Source organism: Patella vulgata, chromosome 2 (assembly GCF_932274485.2).
Source record: "Patella vulgata chromosome 2, xgPatVulg1.2, whole genome shotgun sequence".
NCBI lineage: Eukaryota > Metazoa > Mollusca > Gastropoda > Patellidae > Patella > Patella vulgata.
In genome coordinates this window covers 7,596,381-7,616,884 of record NC_065880.2, presented here as the reverse complement: position 1 = coordinate 7,616,884, position 20,504 = coordinate 7,596,381, and the positions used below count along the sequence as shown (strand labels likewise).

Sequence of the window (20,504 nt, the reverse complement as noted above, 5' to 3'; positions counted from 1 at the left end):
TCATTTTCTCTAAATGCCATTCAAAGATACTATACGTCATAACAAAAGGAACTATATTAAAATAGGTTAAAGATGTTATAACTTATGCATAGATATAGCAAGACCAATTCGTTAAATACTTTGCGATAACTCTTTATCAGTTAATCCCCTCAAACTGTTATCGCTTGGTTTGAATTAAAGGTATTATAACATAATATATCAAATTGTATATTTAATTAAACCGATAATTAAAACTAAAGATATACCAAGCCCCTTGAAACCCATTAACATTTAATTTATATTTTAAAAATGTCATATACATGCCTGTTGTTAATCCTTCTTGTTGGTTATCTGAGTTCCTATAATATACAATTTATTATATGTCAGTAATATAAGGCCATAATAAAATTTACAAACTTGTTCTATAAATGTGTTATTATGAATAACATTCTGTACGGATATTACAACTGTATATAAATATTTCATTCAGCACAGAACATATATCAAACGAGTTAGAAATATTAGCAAATCTGACAGTTATTTTTTTTTTTAACAAAGAGACATATCGAAATTTAAAAACCTTACTTTGCAGATCTTCTGTCACCTAAAACAAATAAAACGATTTAAATAATTAGGTTACTTGGGGACAACAACGCTGACTAAACTAAAACAGCAAGAACAGTAGTCAAAAATTCACAACAGAACAAAATGCGACAGTTGCAGCTCGCCTCTGGAATCAGTAGCCAGTAAACATCAAAGAATCTCAAACTTTCACAATATTTAAGTTACAGCTAAAACCTCATTTGTTTAAAATCTCGATTGCTTCAAATGTTGTGCTTTGGGCATACGTAAAAAGATGGATTATTGAACGCAATATAATTATTATTATGATTAATATCAGTGTTACTGTTGGTTTATCATTGATAACATGGCATATACAGTTAGGGCATAAAGAGAGGGGTTATCACTTTCACTTTCATTTTGAACAATATCTGATTCATTGATCAATGTAAAGTATGCGTATGTTAAAACATTTGATTTTTCGCCAAAATGGTACCACAGACGGGAAGATATCGCCCATGTCGCGTTATGGAACGATAAATGGACATGCATTTCATATATCTGAAATAATTGTTGTTCACAATATAGCGACTTGGTGATCGATCAAATGTATTAATGGGACTAACCTTGAATAGCCCTTTGTCTTCGTCGTCTAATAAATATAATAACAATAATAACTGTTATTATAATAACCAATATAACAATAACAACTCCTACAATCAGTCCAACATTAGACTCACTATGATCTTCTTCAAAATAAAAAAACCCAACAATATAATATTCCACATAGAGAGGTTAAAGTCAAGGGAATTAAACTCACAAAGGAACCCCTTCAAAATTCTGCCGTTAGTTATACTATTTCAAGGGGGTAAAGTCAATAGGATTCTCTACAAAATAGAATAAAGACAACAACATATTCATGTTATACCATTTCAAGAGGATAAAGTCAAGAGGACTAGATAGATTCACTAGGATCCCCTTCAAAAGTCCAACTACCGAGTTGGTAGTATTATCCCGAAAATCATAAGTTACTTGCCGACTCGAGCTTTACTTTCAATTGTGGTCTCGGGGCAGCCCCAGTGTTGTCACCAACCCCAAACCTACCAACAAACAAAAGGAATTGAGAAATGATCTCAAGGCCGAGTTGAGAACTTCACTCCAGGCAACATTTAAAACGCAATACGTATTTATAAAATAATATTTTTTGGTTTTGGAGGAAGGCGATGCACTAATCTTAACCGGATTTACCTGGTGCTGCAGAAGTTTTTAACGCTTGGGTAGTCACCAGGTGAACTGGTTTTGATGAGCCAAACCTGTTACTAGCAGTTACTCTCACAAAGTACTGGGTGTCTGGGTTGAGGTTTTCTATACAGCCGTTTAAAACATCGCCTTCGTTAGTTAGCTTTACTGTTGTTGCGTTCATCCAAGTTTTGTTGTCGGCAGAATATTCAAAAATAAACGTCTGGCTATCTCCACCATCAAAACCTGGTTTTAGCTTAATACAGATCGAACTGTGAGATAAACTGTCCAATATAAATTCCCTGGGTACATCTGGTTCAGCTAGAGAATAAAATCAACAAAACAGTTTATATTAAATTTACGTAGATGCAAAATGGCCATGCTTTGACTATATAATCAATCTGTTTTGGAAATCTATTTAGTGACAAATAGATGGAATATCAGCCCAATGTCAACAGTTTAACCCATATAGGTTGACACAAGACTGGATTGTCCACAGGACACATCTGGTTTAAAATAGTACAATAAGCAAGTTACCTGATGAATTGTTCGCATTAATTTTCGTGACCAATAATCAAATATATACAAAGAGAATAGACGTCGTATTAGAAATTGAACCCAGAATAAATTTATATACGTTCATTTTTCAATAAAGAAGATAGTTTTTATTTGATAATTGATATAGTTTGTAATTTTGTTTTGATTTGAATGCATTTTGCCGTCCCATTTGGTACTTTGTTATATTAAATAATATATTATTTTTACTTACATTGTGTAGTGAGTGTTATGGTTAATATAATATGGTCGATATCATTGGAAATGTTGACTTTATAATCCCCATAAAAGTCAGTTGAATTGATTTTAACAGTTAAAGTTGGCATAAATATATTAGTAGAATTCTGAATATCTACTTGTTGATACAGTGCATCGTTTATATTAATAGGTTTGTCCAGTCTATACCATGTAAATGTTGGTTGAGGATAGGCCAATATACTGGCAGACAGTTGAACTGTTTCAGATACATTACCAACAACTTTCATCACTGATTTAACTTTGGGGTATTGACGAGGGGTACCTAATAATAATAAAAAATATAAGCAAACTGCATAATATTGTTCAAATTGAGGACAAGCATATGGTATTATGCTAGGATTACTGATGAGGGTTTGGAGTACTAGGTGTTATAATTACAAACATCCAACAACTTCTCTTGATGACTTACCGTCAGTTACACGACACCAAAGATACAGATCAAACACTATTCTAATATTCTTTGACTAGATTCGAATTCATTTCTTTCATTTTAATTTCGTTTCGACCTCTGCAGATATTCACTACAAATATTTTCAGTATGTATATAAATAATAAAAAATATAAGCAAACTGCATAATATTGTTCAAATTGAGGACAAGCATATGGTATTATGCTAGGATTACTGATGAGGGTTTGGAGTACTAGGTGTTATAATTACAAACATCCAACAACTTCTCTTGATGACTTACCGTCAGTTACACGACACCAAAGATACAGATCAAACACTATTCTAATATTCTTTGACTAGATTCGAATTCATTTCTTTCATTTTAATTTCGTTTCGACCTCTGCAGATATTCACTACAAATATTTTCAGTATGTATATAAATGGTGTTAAGTATTATCAATTATTATTATAATTAATCATTAGACTAATAAAATTGATTATTGACTTACATAGTATATTTACATCCTGTGTTTTATTAACAGGTGTCTGTATCTGACTATTAACAGCTGTACATGTATATAATCCTGTATCTAGACAATCAGCTGTAGCTTTATAATAGTTCATAGAATTGGTGGTTAGTTCTTTAGTATTACTACCTGGTGTAGTCCATGTCATGGTAGCTATAGGGTTACTATTGGTAGAACACGACAAGTTAAACGGCTGACCTTCATCTGCATCAGTTGTATCAGATTGTATGATGACTGGATCCAGATCTGTAGATTATAATAGAAAAGGTGGATCTGAATTTAGAAAGTCAATTCTGAATCATTATTATTTAACAGTAAATAACAGACTTATCTGATCATTTAATGCAATACAAAAAAAAACAACCGAAAAAGAACAAACCAGAAAAGTGGGGCAAGGTTTGGTATAAAACAAAATTAATCATACCCTGTAGCTTGCAAATAAGAAACTCTTTTTGTCTGTAGCCCTGTATTGTTGGGGTAAGAACACAACTGTGTAGCACAATTAGTTAATTGTTACAGATAGGGACAGCATAATAATATAGCTAACTGTTAGAATTTCTCAATGTTTTCCAGATAGGAAAAGCATAATAAAATAACTAAAGGTTCGAACTTCTAAATTTGTCTCTAATAAAACAGTTAACTGTTAGAATTTATCATTGTTTTCAGATAGGACAATCTTAATGACATATTCAGTTAATTAGCCACTTACATCGTACATCAACCAGTACAGTTTTACTGTCTGTGTTAGTTTGTTGATTACCATTAGTAGGTTGTAATACTGTAATAGCTGTACAGTTATATATACCAGATTGATTTCTGTTGATATTATTTATAACTAAATCTTTATTATTAGATACTACACGACCATCTGGACCATAACATGTAATAGTTGATACTGGATTAGAATCAACTGTACAGGTTACAGTTAGACTATTTGATTCTTCTGTAACAACAGATTCACGTGATACAGATACTGTAGGTCCATCTGAAACACATATTTTAGATCTGTGGTAAATACATACAGGTAATGGTTAACATATAACAGGATATGGTTTATAGTGGCGTGGACGGAACATACGAATACGTATCAGGCTCTTCATCAGAGGCAGTCGCTGAAATATTTCCGATAGTTAGAATAAGACAAAAAGTAGATGAAAACGACAGTAAACGTTCATCTGGTTGGCTATAAGTACCGGTACCCTTTCTATGAATATCTATTGTTCTTGTCACTGAGTTGGTATTGTTAATGTTACTGTATTTGCGAGGTTAATATATTCCAACCTTGCCTAATTATTGTCTTATGTAACCAGTTGGAACTCTAGTGGTCGAGAAGTTCTGCAACTAGAATCCCGACTAATTTGTGAAAAATCGAGATATCCATCAAGCCCCAATTACTGACGGTTTCATACACTGGCAATTGAAAATCCAAGAAGAGACGACGAGAAAAGACCAAAGTAGTGTAAAATTCTGTTTTTTCAATCATATTGAACCAAACAAAATATTTACACATTTATGGCAATTACATGAAGACAGAGAACCAGATAAAAGAGAAGTGTTAAAGCATACTTACATAAAACATCAATTGTTGTTTGACTTGTAGCTGTACCTGTTTGTTGTGTAGACGTAGGTATCATGATATTAGTAGCTGTACATGTATAAACACCTGTCTGATTCCTCTTTATATCAGGTATATTTAATGTAGCACCAGTAGAAATATATCCACCAGATCCAGTCCATCTATAGCTAGTAACATTAGGGTTACCGGGGTTACCGGAACAAGTTATAGTTAATCCAGTAGATTCTAGTATTTTATATATAGGTGGTGTGGACACAGTAGGTGGATATAAAACATCAACTTGTACAGATGTAGATGTTCCTGTTCCAACTCCATTAGTAGCTGTACATGTATACTGTCCAGCTTGTGATCTCTGTACTGATGTCAGACGGAATACAGATGAACTTTGACCTGTAATACTGCCACCATCTTTACTCCAGGTAAAACTGGTAGGTTGTGGATTAGAATCTTCAACAGTACAGGTTAAAATCAGTTGATTACCTTCTATTATTTTATAACGACTGGTTGATGGTTCTATATGTAGTGTTGGTGGATCTGGAATAGTTTTAATATACAGTAAAACCAAGTAATAGAGAAACAAAATATAGACAATATGAATATTTTATACAGGTGAAGTTAAACATTTATCTTACTCTGTAACTCTATACATTCACATTCCGTGACCAAAAACACACATAGAGCATATTAAAATCATTGGAACTGTATACGGTGTACGTGGCTTTAATCTATAAATTTAAGACACAGAGGATATTTAATAACTGTTAAACTGTTATAAACACCACAAAACGCGTAGAAGGTATTGCAGAATTGTGTTTAAATGTATGGCTATTGTTCAAATGTAATTTGTGTCAATTATTGTAACCGGCAATTTATTGTATTAATTAACAACTGAGGTGGTGAATAGAGTGGCATAGATATATCCGGCTTTTGAGATCTCCACTTGCATTATGCTATGCCAGATAAATGATTACACCTCGAATCTGATATTTTATAAGGTAATATGATAACATTAGATTTCATGGCCCTAAATATTTGCCCGATTTTCGATTATAAAAATTAAAATACAAAAATATATTAAGTCTCATAGTAAACGTTCACGATTGTTTCCGTTTTAATATATTTTATATATAATAGGTTGTCAAAAACCTAACATCTTATATAATTTGTTTTAGTAATACTACAAATATTAATGGTACATCTTATATATTATAACTTACATCTTATATCAAGAGTGATATTATCGGTGTTACCAGTACCACACTGATTTTTAGCTGAACAGTAGAGTTTTTTATTGTTCAGTTGTTTGGTACCATTTAACTGTAAGATACTAGCTGTTCCACCATTTATAACACCACCCGTCTGTCCTGGTAGTACATTATCTGTTGAATCTATATACCACGTGAATGAAACTGTTGAATCTATAGTTCCAGTATAACATGTGACCTCTATTACCATACCATCAGTAAATAATAATCTACCTTTATCTTTGATTGTACTTGATGTTGGGGCTGGAATAATGATAAAATAGACCCAAATGAAATACTTGATGCTTGGGCTGAAATAATGATAAAAGAAAGTAACACCACTATACTGGTGCGGTGATGTATTATCTATAGAATCTATGTACCACGTGAATGAAACGTTTAAATCTGTGATCCCTGTATAAAACGCTACCATCTGTAAGGCATAATCTATTTTTGTCTTTGATTCTACTTGATGCTGTGACTGAAATAAAATAAAAAGTTAAGATGTAGACACACCCCCCCTCCTCCATAACACACGATACAAAATACACGTAGAAACAACCCCATAAAATATCACGCGACTTCCTTTGATTTGGAACAATGTAATAATAATAAACATGAATTCTCGCTCACCTTTAATCTTTAAATTTGTACTTCCCATTTCACCACTGATTCCACGTGTACACTTCCATTGCCCCCCATCTCTTATCAATGATGTACTGTTGATATATACAATACTTATACTAGTATCATTATTATAATCAAAGGTAATATTACAGCATGGTTGCTGATTACATTTGGTTGTACAAGTTGAAATCATGCCATTAAATAGTTTCCATTCAATAGTTTGTGGTGGTTTTACAGTACATGTTAAAGTAACTGATCTTCCCTCGCATACATCAGGCTGGTCTATATCTATAGTAACCTCACCTATAAATATATACATAGAATAGAACACGTTAATGTAACTGATGTTCCTCCACATACATCAGACTGATCTATATCTACAGTATCATCACCTATAAATATACACATAGTTACACATAGAATAGAACATGTTAAAGTAACTGATGTTCCTTCATATACAACAGACTTATTTATATCTACAGTAACCTCACCTATAAATATACACATAGTTACACATAGAATAGAACATGTTAAAGTAACTGATGTTCCTTCATATACAACAGACTTATTTATATCTACAGTAACCTCATCTATAAATATACACATAGTTAAACCATAGAACTAGAATACGAACGGGAACGCCCACCGTGTGACGTCACTACCTTATGTGACGGCCGGCCTCTGACGCTGATATCGGGCACAGCTTACTTTCGGTTTCTGCAGACACCAACTAAATGTCTGGCGCTAATTGTGTTTTGTAAGGATGTTCCGCCTGTAACAAAAGAAATCGGGGCTTATCTTTGCATCGTTTACAGAAAAACAACACAGAGTGGAAGGAGAAGCTTTTAAGTATAATACGATCTACCAGATCAGACCGGGTAAATGAAAAGACACTGACAATATGTTCAAGACACTTCGAGCCGGATTGTTTCGTTGAAAGTAAGTGAAAACCTCAAAAAAGAAATTAAATGTAGCCAAGTTGGCAGTTCACCCTTACAACTCACACTAAAATTATAATAAACCCATACTAGCGGGGTTTCTGTATTCTCGTGTCTGCCCGTTAATTTTTATCTTTTCTCTCATCAAAGTTGCAGGCTATAGGTTTGTTTACATTAGTTCCGTTTCGATATAACTTGCTAGTCTACTTGCAATTTGTTATGAAATTTGTTGTAGATCAATTTACCAGAGGGATTCCCCAACTACAGTAAAACGGTCTATATGAAAGCACGACTTTTCTACTATATCTTCTTTTATTTTAATTTCATGAATTATTAATTCATTTTGTTTAAAAAGTCCAATATAAATAAGGTAAAGGGATAAGGATGCGTGGTCAAAGTTTTAACTAGATCAGCTCCATAAAATTGTTTATTTATGACTGACCTTGACCTGTCAAATCCCGAGAGGGGTATTCCCCCAAATTCTTTTAATTTTACATTCAAATTCAAAATAATCTTGTTCCCCATTAATCAACAGCCACGGAAAAAAAACTACAATTATTATGCCTGAACCTTTTGTTTTGTTTTTGTGAACCTTTTTATTTTGATTTTATGAATTTTTTAGATGTTTACAAAAAATCTGGCTCTACTTATAGAAGATTAAAAGAAGGGAGTCTACCAATCTTAAATCTTCCACAGAAAAGCATAACAACGAAGAAATTGGATCCAAGGAAGCCAGCGGTAACTTAGTTTTCTATTAATAATACTATTATTACTAGATTGATTTTCATTGAATTGAGAGGACCACAGTAAGCTTATATGAATCTTATTTGAAATAAAACTTACTTTGGTGAAAATCGCTTTATGCCACCACGAGAATTACCAGTATTGTGACCTTTTCGGTATTTTCGCATCGTTGGTCCCACCCTTCCCCTCTTCCATATTAATTATGAATATGAATTTGAACATTCAATGCTTCCATACTAAATATCTATATATGAAAATTCAATTCATCCATATTAATTATAAATACTTGCATGAATATCACATTCTTCTTATAATATACTTTTATACATTTTTGATTTTATTCACAAATGAAGGAAATTATGAATATATGTATGACAATCCAATTCTTTTTGTGTTAATTTGATTTTATGAATTTTTCTATTTCTTTCAGAATCCTAGAAAAACCGAGGAACCATGTTTACATGTAAAAGAAGTGACCTTTCATATGTTGCAGCAATCATCTTTAGGTCAAATGCCTGCTTCGTGGCTATGTCAGTCTTCAGATGATTATATTTACTTATTTAAAACTGACGATAAAAGAATAAAATACCATTCAACCATTGATAAGGACATGAATTGTGAAGTACATTATAATACTTTTTTGTTTCCTGTTCAAATTTAAGTTACATCTATTGATTTACTTATAAGAACTGTTGAGAATATGAAGATATGTAGGGGCATAACATCAAAACAGTTACAGTCTTATTCTCAATGTCAGCCTACAACTGTAAGATATTTCAGACACGTTAATCTTTACATGAACACAAGTCAAAATATAAATTACGAAAGCTGTGTACGTGCTTCTGTATGTAAAGGTTTTGTTGAGGACACTCAAAAAGAAATTTGTTTAAGTTGTCGACAGATTAACAGAGATTTACAGAGAAAGTATGATTCCGATAACATATCATCAAGTATAACCATTTCCTCAAAAACTCCATTACAGTGTGTCAGCAAAGGAGTAGTGTCTAAAGCATTAAAGGAATCCCGTAGACGAGTGAAACATCTTAACAATCAATTACAGTCAATTCAAAAGAAGCTTGATCAAGAAAGTGTCAAAGTCAACGACGATTTACACGAATCATATCAGAGCCTTTTGTCAAATTATTCTGGCAACAGCAGAAATTAGTATTTTCTAAGGGGAATAGAGGATATGTGTGGCATCCTATGATGATACGACTGGCAATTTTGTTACATTCCCAGAGTCCAGCATCATACAGATCCTTCCGTAATATCGGCATTCTCCGTCTGCCAGGTGAATCTACACTTCGTGATTTCTCCAATTTTATCAAGCCTACACCAGGCTTTCATCAAGAAGTTCTCAATGAAATAAGACAGACAGCAGCCCTGCTTCTTGAGGATCAGAAGTGGATAACCAGGCTTTCATCAAGAAGTTTCAATGAAATAAGACAGGCAGCAGCTCTGCTTCTTGAGGATCAGAAGTGGATAACCATTCTTCACGACGAGATGAGTATCAAGTCAGATTTGGTCTTTGACAGAGAGACTGGTAATGTTGTTGGTTTTATTAACAGGTAAGTTGGTGTAAATAAATCTTTTTTTATACCCCCAATTGATCAGAGTTTAGGAGATTTGTCTTTCCCAATGATAATTAGCCATCTAATTTCTTGTATTTTTAATTGACTGGAATATTGTGTTTCTTGAGTTAAAATTTAAAACTACTGTCAGTTTGTTATATGAATTTCTTCACATTCCAAACATAAAATAATTGGAAAATGTTCTTCACTTGTATCAATATATATTTCAGTGCTAATGAATGTGGAAGTCTTTCACAGAATGTTGCTACACATTGTCTGGTTTTGATGGTTATTGGGGTGAATAGCAATTTAAAGTATAGTATTGGATGGTTTCCTACAAAATCAACCACATCTTCTGATTTGTATCCAATATTTTGGGAAGCTGTTGCTCATCTTGACACTTACTGCAATCTGAAGGTATCATTATGGAAATTTATTGTTAAACTTATAATGAACACTCATACAAAAAATAAGAATTAGCTTATTAGGTATCCAATGGCACTGAACTAATACATTTGGAAACCCAAATGAAAGGACATGTACTATGTAGTTATCACTCAGAATGACATTGTAACAATTAGCACCATTTTTATATTTACACTTATATTTGTCACAAAAAAGCTGTATCCTTTTAAGTAAAAAATCTGTACATAGGCGAACAGCCTTCCCAGATTTCTCTCAGCTACTAGTTTCGTTCTTATTCGAACTCTTCAGGCTTAAATGAGGATCTTTGGCACCGGAGTCTTTATTCCGAAAAGTGTGCAAAGATATTCGACTAAGAATTTGCCGTCATGATTATGCTTATTTGCATTGACTCGAGGCTCCTAACCCTTTTGATCTCTTAAGTTTAAAGTTTCCTAAATTTTTTATTAGCTTTAGCCGTAGGTGTACCACGGCTAAATTAATTGGGAACTTGCTCCTGTTTTTCATATTCGGCCTTGAGTTAGGCTAAGACTTAAGCTACTATTTCGCATACTTTGAAAAGTGGCTCTAGGAAAATATTTCTTTAATTCAACAAGGAGCTCACGAGGTTGTTTTTGCGTTTCTCGATTGAAACGTTGTAAGAATACCCAGTCTTCTTTACTGATGTTTGATTCTGCCAAATCATCGCGATTCGATGTGCGACAAACTGGCCAGGCCTCGAGTTCGAGACAAAGATCAACTCCTTCACAGAAAGCCTCCCAGTTACTCATGGTTGGAAAGGTACAGGACAAGGCGATCTGCCATATTTTACCTCCGTTGTCCGCCAATTTCCACAGATGTGCTTCATTTCCGAAAGTAGGGATATTAGTGAACGTCCCTATTGTGACGTCACGGGATACCTCTAAGGCTAATTGATGTCAATGCGCCAGGTATTTTTAGCGGAGTCGATGATACGAGTTCCAAAAATGGGATGCACACGAGAGAAATAGCTAACGGAATTTTAAGAACGTAGTGCAAAGGGGTCAGTAGGGAAAAGGAGTTTACTCTGTATCCTTTTAAATCAAATTTATGTTAATGATTTCTGTATTTGTAGGTTATAGCTAGTACATCTGATAAGGCATCTTCTAATATGAAATTTATTGCTCTTCATGGAGAGAGTGATATGGTATATAAAACAACTAATCCATTTTCTCCAGATAGAGAGATATTTTTTCTCTCAGATGCTCCACATCTTCTGAAGACTCTAATGAATAATCTATCAGCTTCAGGAAGAAATCAAAACACAAGATTGTTATGGGTGAGTTCATAGTTTTTGAAAATCGGGAATATTATATATTACCTAAAAGATTTGTTGAGTGGCATTAGTTGAAATCATTTAGTCTGATCACTTTAAATTTGATAACTTTGATTACACTCCAAATATCATTTTCTACCATTAAAGGGGTATTATGGTCCTGATAAGTCGGAACGATAAAACACATAGTCTTGGTTAACCATTTTTAGATTGACAAATTTGACAAAAAATGTATTCCACTCCATTAAATATCACAGGCTAGCGATGCCATCGAGGGTTGATCATGGTCTGGATAAATTAGTTAATGTCTAATTAATAATTAGATAACATTTCAGGCCTAAAGAAAGACCTCCAATAGGCAGATTTAGCTCTTGCATAATGTATGTTTAAGTTATAAAATTAAATCTGTATCAAAGTCTGATAGATCCATTGTTTTGTTACCTTTTATGGGGGCATGTGGTTGATGTTTATGAGGGAGACATGAAAAATGAGTTGAGCAAATCTACAAAACTGACTTACAACCACATTCATCTAACATCATTTTCCGTCATGAAGGTGAACCTTGCTGCTCAGGTAAGCTTTTTTGTAGATATTAAATACAATACTAAAAATTTAAACATTTTGCCAAAGTAATCAATAAATGTGCCCTATTTATAATCATGCTTTGATTATATTTGTGTTTTCCAGGTTTTAAGTAGATCAGTTGGATTGATTATAGAGGAATATGGTGGGGAAGCAGCTACAGAAACAGCAACATTCATCAAACTAGTTGACCGTTTTTTTGACTGCTTAAATGTTATAAATTTACATATTTTTTTTAAAGTTCCGATTATCCAATAAAGTCGTATTTCAAATATAATTACCTATTTTCTTTTCTTTTTTGCAGCCAAAGCTGTTGTTGAAGCCACAAAGTTTCTTATTCAACATGGCGTCAAATTTGTGCTGACAAACAAATTCTGTCAGGATCCTGTTGAGGAACATTTTGGCCAACACAGGGCCTTGGGGAGACGGAGTGATAATCCAACAATATATGAATTTGGGTAAGTCCTCCCCCACCCACAATATTTATTTTATTTTATTAATGTTCATTTCAAGTTTATTGTATATATGATTATAGTATACGACAGTTTCTGTCTGACCATCACACATGCATGAAAACATCCCGTCGAGAAACTACAATAACAAACATTATTTTTACAAGACTAGCATTGTTTTAATTGTTTTTTTATATAATGTATTTTTAAATTACAGTTACCAAGAAAATAAATTTCGGTTACAAAGAAGTCTTGCTCTTCAAATAAAACCAAATGGAAACCAAAAAGAAGCAGCAAACACTGTGAAATTGATATTGATGAGACTCCTTTAAAGAAGAAGCGATGCAACACACACGTAACACCCAAGACATAAACAGAAGCTTGTTATTACACGTTTGTTCCTGCAAATCCCATAGCCATTGGTTTAATACGCCCAGATTTTCATGTGAAGTGTTTTCGCTTTTTGTTTGTGGACACTATGGGTCACAATTTTTTATTCCATTTTGACGAAACTTAGCCATAAAATGGTATAGAGTTCATTATGAGTGTCATTTGAATAAATGTCTAAATAATATTATTTTTTAAACATGAAATAAATGGAGTTGAATGTTCTCATGCTCTGTTCCGATCGGGCTAATGAAGATGGCATACACCAGCAACAGGCAGATTTGGCTCTTACATAATGCATTTTAATACATATTAAATAATAACAAAATCTTATGTCATTTTCAGTTTTTTTTCAACTCTGTTCTAAGACCCTTGGACATTTTTGATTTTTTTTCCCTTTGGTTTCCTTGACAAATTTTTGTAACATGTGTTTACATTTATGATGGACTCGTATTATAAAATACATGTTGATACACAATGTCATACATTCTTTTAAATCCCTTTCATCATAAAATTATGTTTGAGTTGTACATGATGGCGCATTCAAAAAGTCTCTCGTTATCAATTCATTAGAATTACAAGCATTGAGGAACTCAAGTTTTGACAATTCTAAATTAATCTGCTCACCTGGATACATTCTACAGAAACAAATTTCTAAACCCAAGAAGAAATCTGCTGATTTTTGAGTAATATATGTAAGCCCTCCCCTATCAAATAACTTTACAAGTTTTGCATTTGGATCTGATGTAATCTCTTTATCAATTTTTAAAGCCTTAAGTATTGTGTAAATATGTTGTTTGTCTTTTTTAATTGCTTCTTTATACAGTTTGTGAAGTAGTTTACTAATAATACTTCCAGCTATATAAAAGATAATTTCCTTCTCCCCAGAACTAACAGCCTTTACCTCAGTAATTTGTTTACAATCTGGCTTAGATATGTTGATTTTTATCAATAATTCAAAGTATACTGAGCGCCATGGAAAACGCATCACTTAGTTTTTCGTATAACAAAATGATCCTGTAAACATATCTTATTTATTTTGCTTCTCATTGTGAACAATGTTCAAATGGGAACACATCAATAACAACACATTTGTACACTTATGGATGTTTAATCTGTAATCAACGGTACAAAGTCAGAGGGGTCAAAAACCAAAAGTACGACACAGATGTCAGTAGCGCGTGTGTCCTCCACGGGCTCTTACGCACGCTGAGCAGCGACGTCGCATGGAATTTACCAATGTTTGAAAGAAGGCCTGGGGAAAATTGTTCCATTCTTGGACAAGAGCAGCTCTCCCGTCAAACGGCAAAACCTAGTAACTCACTTTTGTTTTATCAAAATTGAGTTAGGATGAAATTTGTAGTTACTAGGGTATATGCTTCCTGTTGTTGTACTAGATATTCCAATCTTTTGATTTTGTAAGCAGTTACAGCCATGACACAACCTAGCGACTTCCTTCCTTTGCCTAGTATACCACAGCAAAACCTAGTAACTCAATAGTCAAATCAATGGATGAGCTGGGGTTTAATATTCATTCATACCGTTTTCCATTGTTTTCTCAAAATAAGATAAAAGTGAGTAACTAGGTTTTGCATTTTGACGGGAGAGCTTCTAAAGCAGCAATGGTGTGCATATGTGGTCTCCGATACAGACGGCGTCCAATCTCATCCCAGTCATGTCCTATCTGTTCCATGTCCGGAGACATGGCTGGCCAGTCCAAGACATTGATGTTGTTAGCAGCCAAGTAGTCCATACTAAAACGGGCGGTATGCGTACGTGCATTAGCCTGTTGGAAGTGCTGAAGTTGTGGGTGCGCTCGAAACATCGGAACAACAATTGGTTGCAAGACATCATCACGGTAGGTGTAGGGCTGTCCGGTGATGAAATGTGAAATCTCCCCACACCATTACACTTCCCCCACCCCATTGATTCGTTTTGAAGACGCAGCAGTCTGGAAGACGTTCCCCAAGACGTCTCCACATACGTTGACAGCCATCAGCGTGATAAAGATGAAAGCGACTCTCATCACTGAAGAGCACACTTTGCCAGTCTACTCTTCTCCATGTCTGGTGTCCTTGAGCCCATATCACACGCCGCTGACGGTGATGATCCCTGAGGATAGCTCCAACATAAGGTCGTCGTGCACGGAGTCCTACTTCTCTTAGACGACGTCTTACGGTATTGGCACTTACTGATCCTCGTCTTCCGACGACTGGTGCACCTGTTCGAGTCGCTGGGCGGAATCTGTCACGCAGATGAGTGACCCGGATGTAGCGGTCTTGAGCCTGGGTTGTAACGCGTTGTGGACCAGGACGTTGACGGTCACGTGTTGATCCAGTAACTCGAACACGTTCCACCAACCTTACAATAGTGGACTGATGACAATTGAAGTGTCTGGCAATAGCACGTGTAGACATGCCAGCCCTGGACATTCCCATGGCTTCATTCCGTTGATTTTCAGTAAGTCTCGGCATCTCTAGCTCGATTTCTTCACACGTCCAACAACAAATTACGACAGATTGACGTTTCACAGTTCATGTACTGCACATTAAGTTGAAAACATGCTTTTAAAGGGCTCACACACAATGCTGCACGCGAATATTGGGTTTTTCATGTGCATCTCGTGCAATTTTTTGTGTGCACACGGGCCGATATTTTTGCGTTTGGGAGCATTGTGTGAAACAATAGTTCATAGTATTGCATAATATTATACATACAAAATCACCTAGTAATAAAATATTTGGGAAAAAAAGTGATGCGTTTTCCATGGCGCTCAGTATATTTTATTGATAAAAGTAAAATGAATTGTTTGTTTAGTTTGAAGTTTTCTGCGATTTCCATAGCAGCACAAGGTAGTGATTGGTGAAATTCACGCCAACCCTTTTCTGCTCCTGAGTCTCGATTCATGGACACAAAAATAAGACTACTAAACTTTGATTGTAGCGATGAATTCAGAGAAGACACTGCAAAAGTAAATAGCATCAATAATAGTTTATTTCACATGTATGGCTACATAGCACATTGCATATTCAGATTTTGATTAAAAATATATAATTAAAGTTATCAATATTTACATACTTGTAAATGTATTTTACAATTCACAAACAGCTTAGTAATAATGTATAGTTTCCATATAAACCAGCAAAAACTGATAGAATAATATAATCATGTGGTACCAATTTGAATAGAATATAGATTTAAATTCATTTGTTTATTTATTTATTCTAATTGACTCCACTCCACATAGATGAGAAGTTATAGGGTTAAACTTTGATCAATGATGTCTGGTATTTTATTTACTGTACTTTGCTGCAAGTACTTCACAAAATGTGGGAAACAAATAGTCTAATTATACAGATAATTTCCTAGAACAAATAGAAAGTTCCTGGCTCTGTTGGAATTAATATCAATATTGGAAGTATAAAAAAACCCTGATTGAATCTAGAATTTAATCAGCGGCGTTCTACTAATTGTTTATTTCTTGTTATTACATACAAGGCCCCAAGTTCACAAAGCATTCTCAGTCTTGAGTTAAGATTTTGCTCAAAATTGTTCGTTTTATTTTGACTAAAGTATATCCCATTATAAAACTTTTGTTGTTTTAATGTATCAAATACTTTAAAGAGTCATTATGTGAGATTAGATAAAGAGTTGACAGTTCTCGCTATAATAGTTAAAAATAGATAATGTAAGTAGAATATGCTGAAAATTTCAGTAAAATTACTCCACTCTAATCAGAGATATTAGTTTTTGAATTTTAGGCCTAGCCGCAATCATCATTACATAGTCTTGGTTATCCATTTTTAGATTTAATCATTTTTCGTTTTCCAATCCGCTAAATATATCGCAGGCTAGCGATGCCATCGAGAGTTGTTTATGGTCTGGATAAGTTAATTAATGTCTAATTAATAAATTAGATAAAATTTCAGGCCTAAAGAAAGACCTGCAATAATGTTTGTTTAATAAGTAACAGCAAAGTTATGTGTTTGCGCATCAATGATATTTCCCATAAACAGTGATTGAAAGTTAAGTAAATTTTTAAATTAAGTATGAGAATGCTTTGAGATTTTGGGGCCAGGTTGATAATTGTAAACAAACTATATATACCGAGATGCAATCAAATAACACCTCTGATGTGACATGCCATAAATTTGCACGTCCACTAGCTTTTTAAAAGCAGCATTATATACCCCACGTGTATACCAGAAAAATCAACATTCTGATTCTGTTCAGTTTAATTTTTGTTTTGTTTGAGAATTGTTTGGGGGTGCGTTTACACAATCTTGAAACCATTCTCACATGTTATCACCATAATCTGATGTTGTTACTTTCAGAATCGCAAGATTAATGCAAATCTTGAAAACAAAATTGAGCAGAAAAGTACTAAGTAGGAGTAGGACGCTAAACCTGGATTCAATCCAAACAAGATTTGCAGTCATCCACTGATATTGAAATGTGGTGGGTTTTTTTTATTGCCATCTCAGTATAAAATAATAACAATGATAACAAAATTTATACAACTTTTATACAGGTACACTACCTGTAATGTGTTGGATTTATATATGTATTATATTATTATTAAATGGATTTTTTGTAGATTTCTATTTGCCTTGAGCGTTTAATGGTCATTATCTGTTAAATTCACAAGTGTTTTTTTTCACAAGCATCACTGTCATGTGAATAAAATATCTTTGAACAGAGTCTTGGATCATTGCAACCACATATTGTTGTTTTTGTTTTTTATATTAGTTATCTTGAATAGTAATTTAACTAATTGTTCCAAATGATGATAAACTTATAGTAGAAAATGCACAGGCAGATACATGTACTGATGAACAGTTTTGATGTATAATATTCCGTGTTGGGGTTAAACTCGATTGAGGTTCGGCAAACCCTTGAGATCATGTGAACATCAGATCATTTTTCATATAACCACTACTTGAACTTTCTCAGTAATTTTAGCTGAATTAGTTTGAACCTTAAAAAAGAAAATAAATAACAATGGAAACAACGTAAATGAAAACAAACAAAACCAAATAGCTACGAATTAAATTTACCATTGTAAATCTGTACACAAACAAAGAAAGGGTTGGAGGTTTTAATTTTTCTCACAATTCCTTCTAATTGGGAGCTTGATACCAATTTGATACAGTTCTTTAAAACAAATATTATAATATAAAAAACTGTTTGAAAGCAATTTCATGTTTGCGAAATAGTCAGATATATAAAAGTTACACATCATGTGTTTCAAAACTTCTCCATTTGCTACGAACACTATACTCGACTAGACCTATAGACTATAGACAAGAATAAACTTACGGATGCTACTGGAACGACAGGTTGAGACGTCTCGAAAAAATCTTCAGCAAAGAAAAGCTGTAAAGAAAAACATATATATGTAGTTTTATAAACAAAATAAGGGCACGGGTAAACCACTGCTATAGTATAAGTATAAAGCCAAAACTGGCACGGGCATGCCAAAGGCTGACAACAATCCAAAAGAATACATGTAAAAAAAAATAAAGGCCTTAAAAATGTGAATGTCATAAAAATAATTATTATTAATAATAGAGAAAATGATGCAAACACACGCGTGTGTGAGGATAATTTAACGTCCAAAAATGAATGGTTTAAAATCCTGATGGTATATTACGTACCTAATTTTATAAAATTCATTAAAATTATGAAATAACTTACATCTATTATACCGTCAGGTTCTCGAAATTCCAGGAGGTTGAATGCTTCTGCCATGTTGACAGACGGCCGGAAGTTATTTGTGCCGTATTGACTTCGCGCATGCGATGTACAACATAATTATGTCATGACCGTTATACGTCATCCATTGGGCGTTCCCGTTAGTATTCTAGTTCTATGGTTAAACATAGAATAGAACATGTTATCTAAACTAACATCACCTCTAAATATCAACATAGTTAAATATAGAATAGAACATGTTAAAGTAACTTGTGTCCCTTCACATACATCAGACTGATCTATATCTACAGTAACATCACCTATAAATATACACATCGTTACACATAGAATAGAACATGTTATCTAAAACTAACATCACCTATAAATAACCAACATAGTTAAACATAGAATAGAACATGTTAATGTAACTGATGTCCCTTCACATACATCAGACTGATCTATCTCTACAGTAGTTTAACCTCACCCCCCCCCCCCCCCCACATCTGATTGTTTTGATAAGAGATTAGGTGGTTACTGGACTGTGGGTGTAGGACTATAGTCTGTTCTTATTAATTAGTGACACCGGTGTAAACTTCTCACTCTTATGTCACTGTTCAACGGGGTCACGGTGGCTATGTGGGTAAGACGCTCACATAACGCCGTTTGGAAAGATACAATGACATATAGTCTGTTCTTATTAATTAGTGACACCGGTGTAAACTTCTCACTCTTATGTCACTGGTCAACGGGGTCACGGTGGCTATGTGGGTAAGACGCTCACATAACGCCGTTTGGAAAGATGATATATTTTTTAAAGAGTTACCCGTTTTCTATAGAACATTACTGTTAGTATAGAATAAACTCAATGACAATTCTAGACCAAACCTTTGTAATACTTATGAAGTTTCATGCCAGCCGTTATTCTATAATCTATTAATAATTAATAATGGTAGAAAATTGCATTTTAAATTTTTTAAACTGTCTTATATGTAAAATATATGATATAATATATTATGTGAAGACCGGTTTTGTACCTGTACACACTATTATTGATATTATCACTCCGAATATCTTGATTACGATATGGATAAGATAACTAATATAATATTATATTATTATCTATACCACAGTAGACATTATTAATAATGAATGTTATACCGGAAAGAATCCAGCGTATACATTCAATATTACGGGTAAAGTTATACTACCCGAACAACTCACTTCAAAATTATGTTATAGCTTACTGTTAGATCCTTTTTTTTTCTAGAACCCAAGTGTATATCATTGTATGAAAATCTTAATTTCAATGTCCATTGGAAAAGTGTCTGGAAAAATATATTTCTGTGTTTTAAGGATCTTAAAATGGTCAAATTAGATTACAATATAGTATGGACAAAGTCCAAATTACATAAAATTGGTAAAACGGATGATGAATTGTGTCCTGTATGTAAGGTTGAGACTGAAG

The 20,504-nt window shown here is 33.7% G+C and overlaps 1 protein-coding gene and 2 long non-coding RNA genes across 3 annotated transcripts; 1 reads left to right on the top strand and 2 right to left on the bottom strand.

Moving 5' to 3' along the window:
* Window positions 1-29: 29 nt before the first annotated feature.
* LOC130010795 (synaptogenesis protein syg-2-like) lies at window positions 30-4,392 on the bottom strand. The gene is made up of 8 exons (XM_056098877.1): window positions 4,217-4,392; window positions 3,490-3,753; window positions 2,549-2,854; window positions 1,789-2,100; window positions 1,167-1,289; window positions 565-583; window positions 300-338; window positions 30-51 (listed from the first exon to the last, which is right to left on the bottom strand). Exons 2-8 carry the CDS (start codon window positions 3,653-3,655, stop codon window positions 30-32), a joined length of 987 nt encoding a protein of 328 aa, XP_055954852.1. The 5' UTR covers window positions 3,656-3,753; window positions 4,217-4,392.
* A 5,660-nt stretch (window positions 4,393-10,052) lies between these two features.
* Window positions 10,053-11,927, top strand: LOC130010814 (uncharacterized). Its single transcript, XR_008786091.1, has 3 exons — window positions 10,053-10,204; window positions 10,438-10,624; window positions 11,724-11,927. It is a non-coding gene; the product is annotated as an uncharacterized LOC130010814 (long non-coding RNA).
* Window positions 11,928-17,965: 6,038 nt separating this feature from the next.
* Window positions 17,966-19,208, bottom strand: LOC130010815 (uncharacterized). The gene is made up of 3 exons (XR_008786092.1): window positions 19,043-19,208; window positions 18,665-18,721; window positions 17,966-18,323 (listed from the first exon to the last, which is right to left on the bottom strand). It is a non-coding gene; the product is annotated as an uncharacterized LOC130010815 (long non-coding RNA).
* Window positions 19,209-20,504: the final 1,296 nt, after the last annotated feature.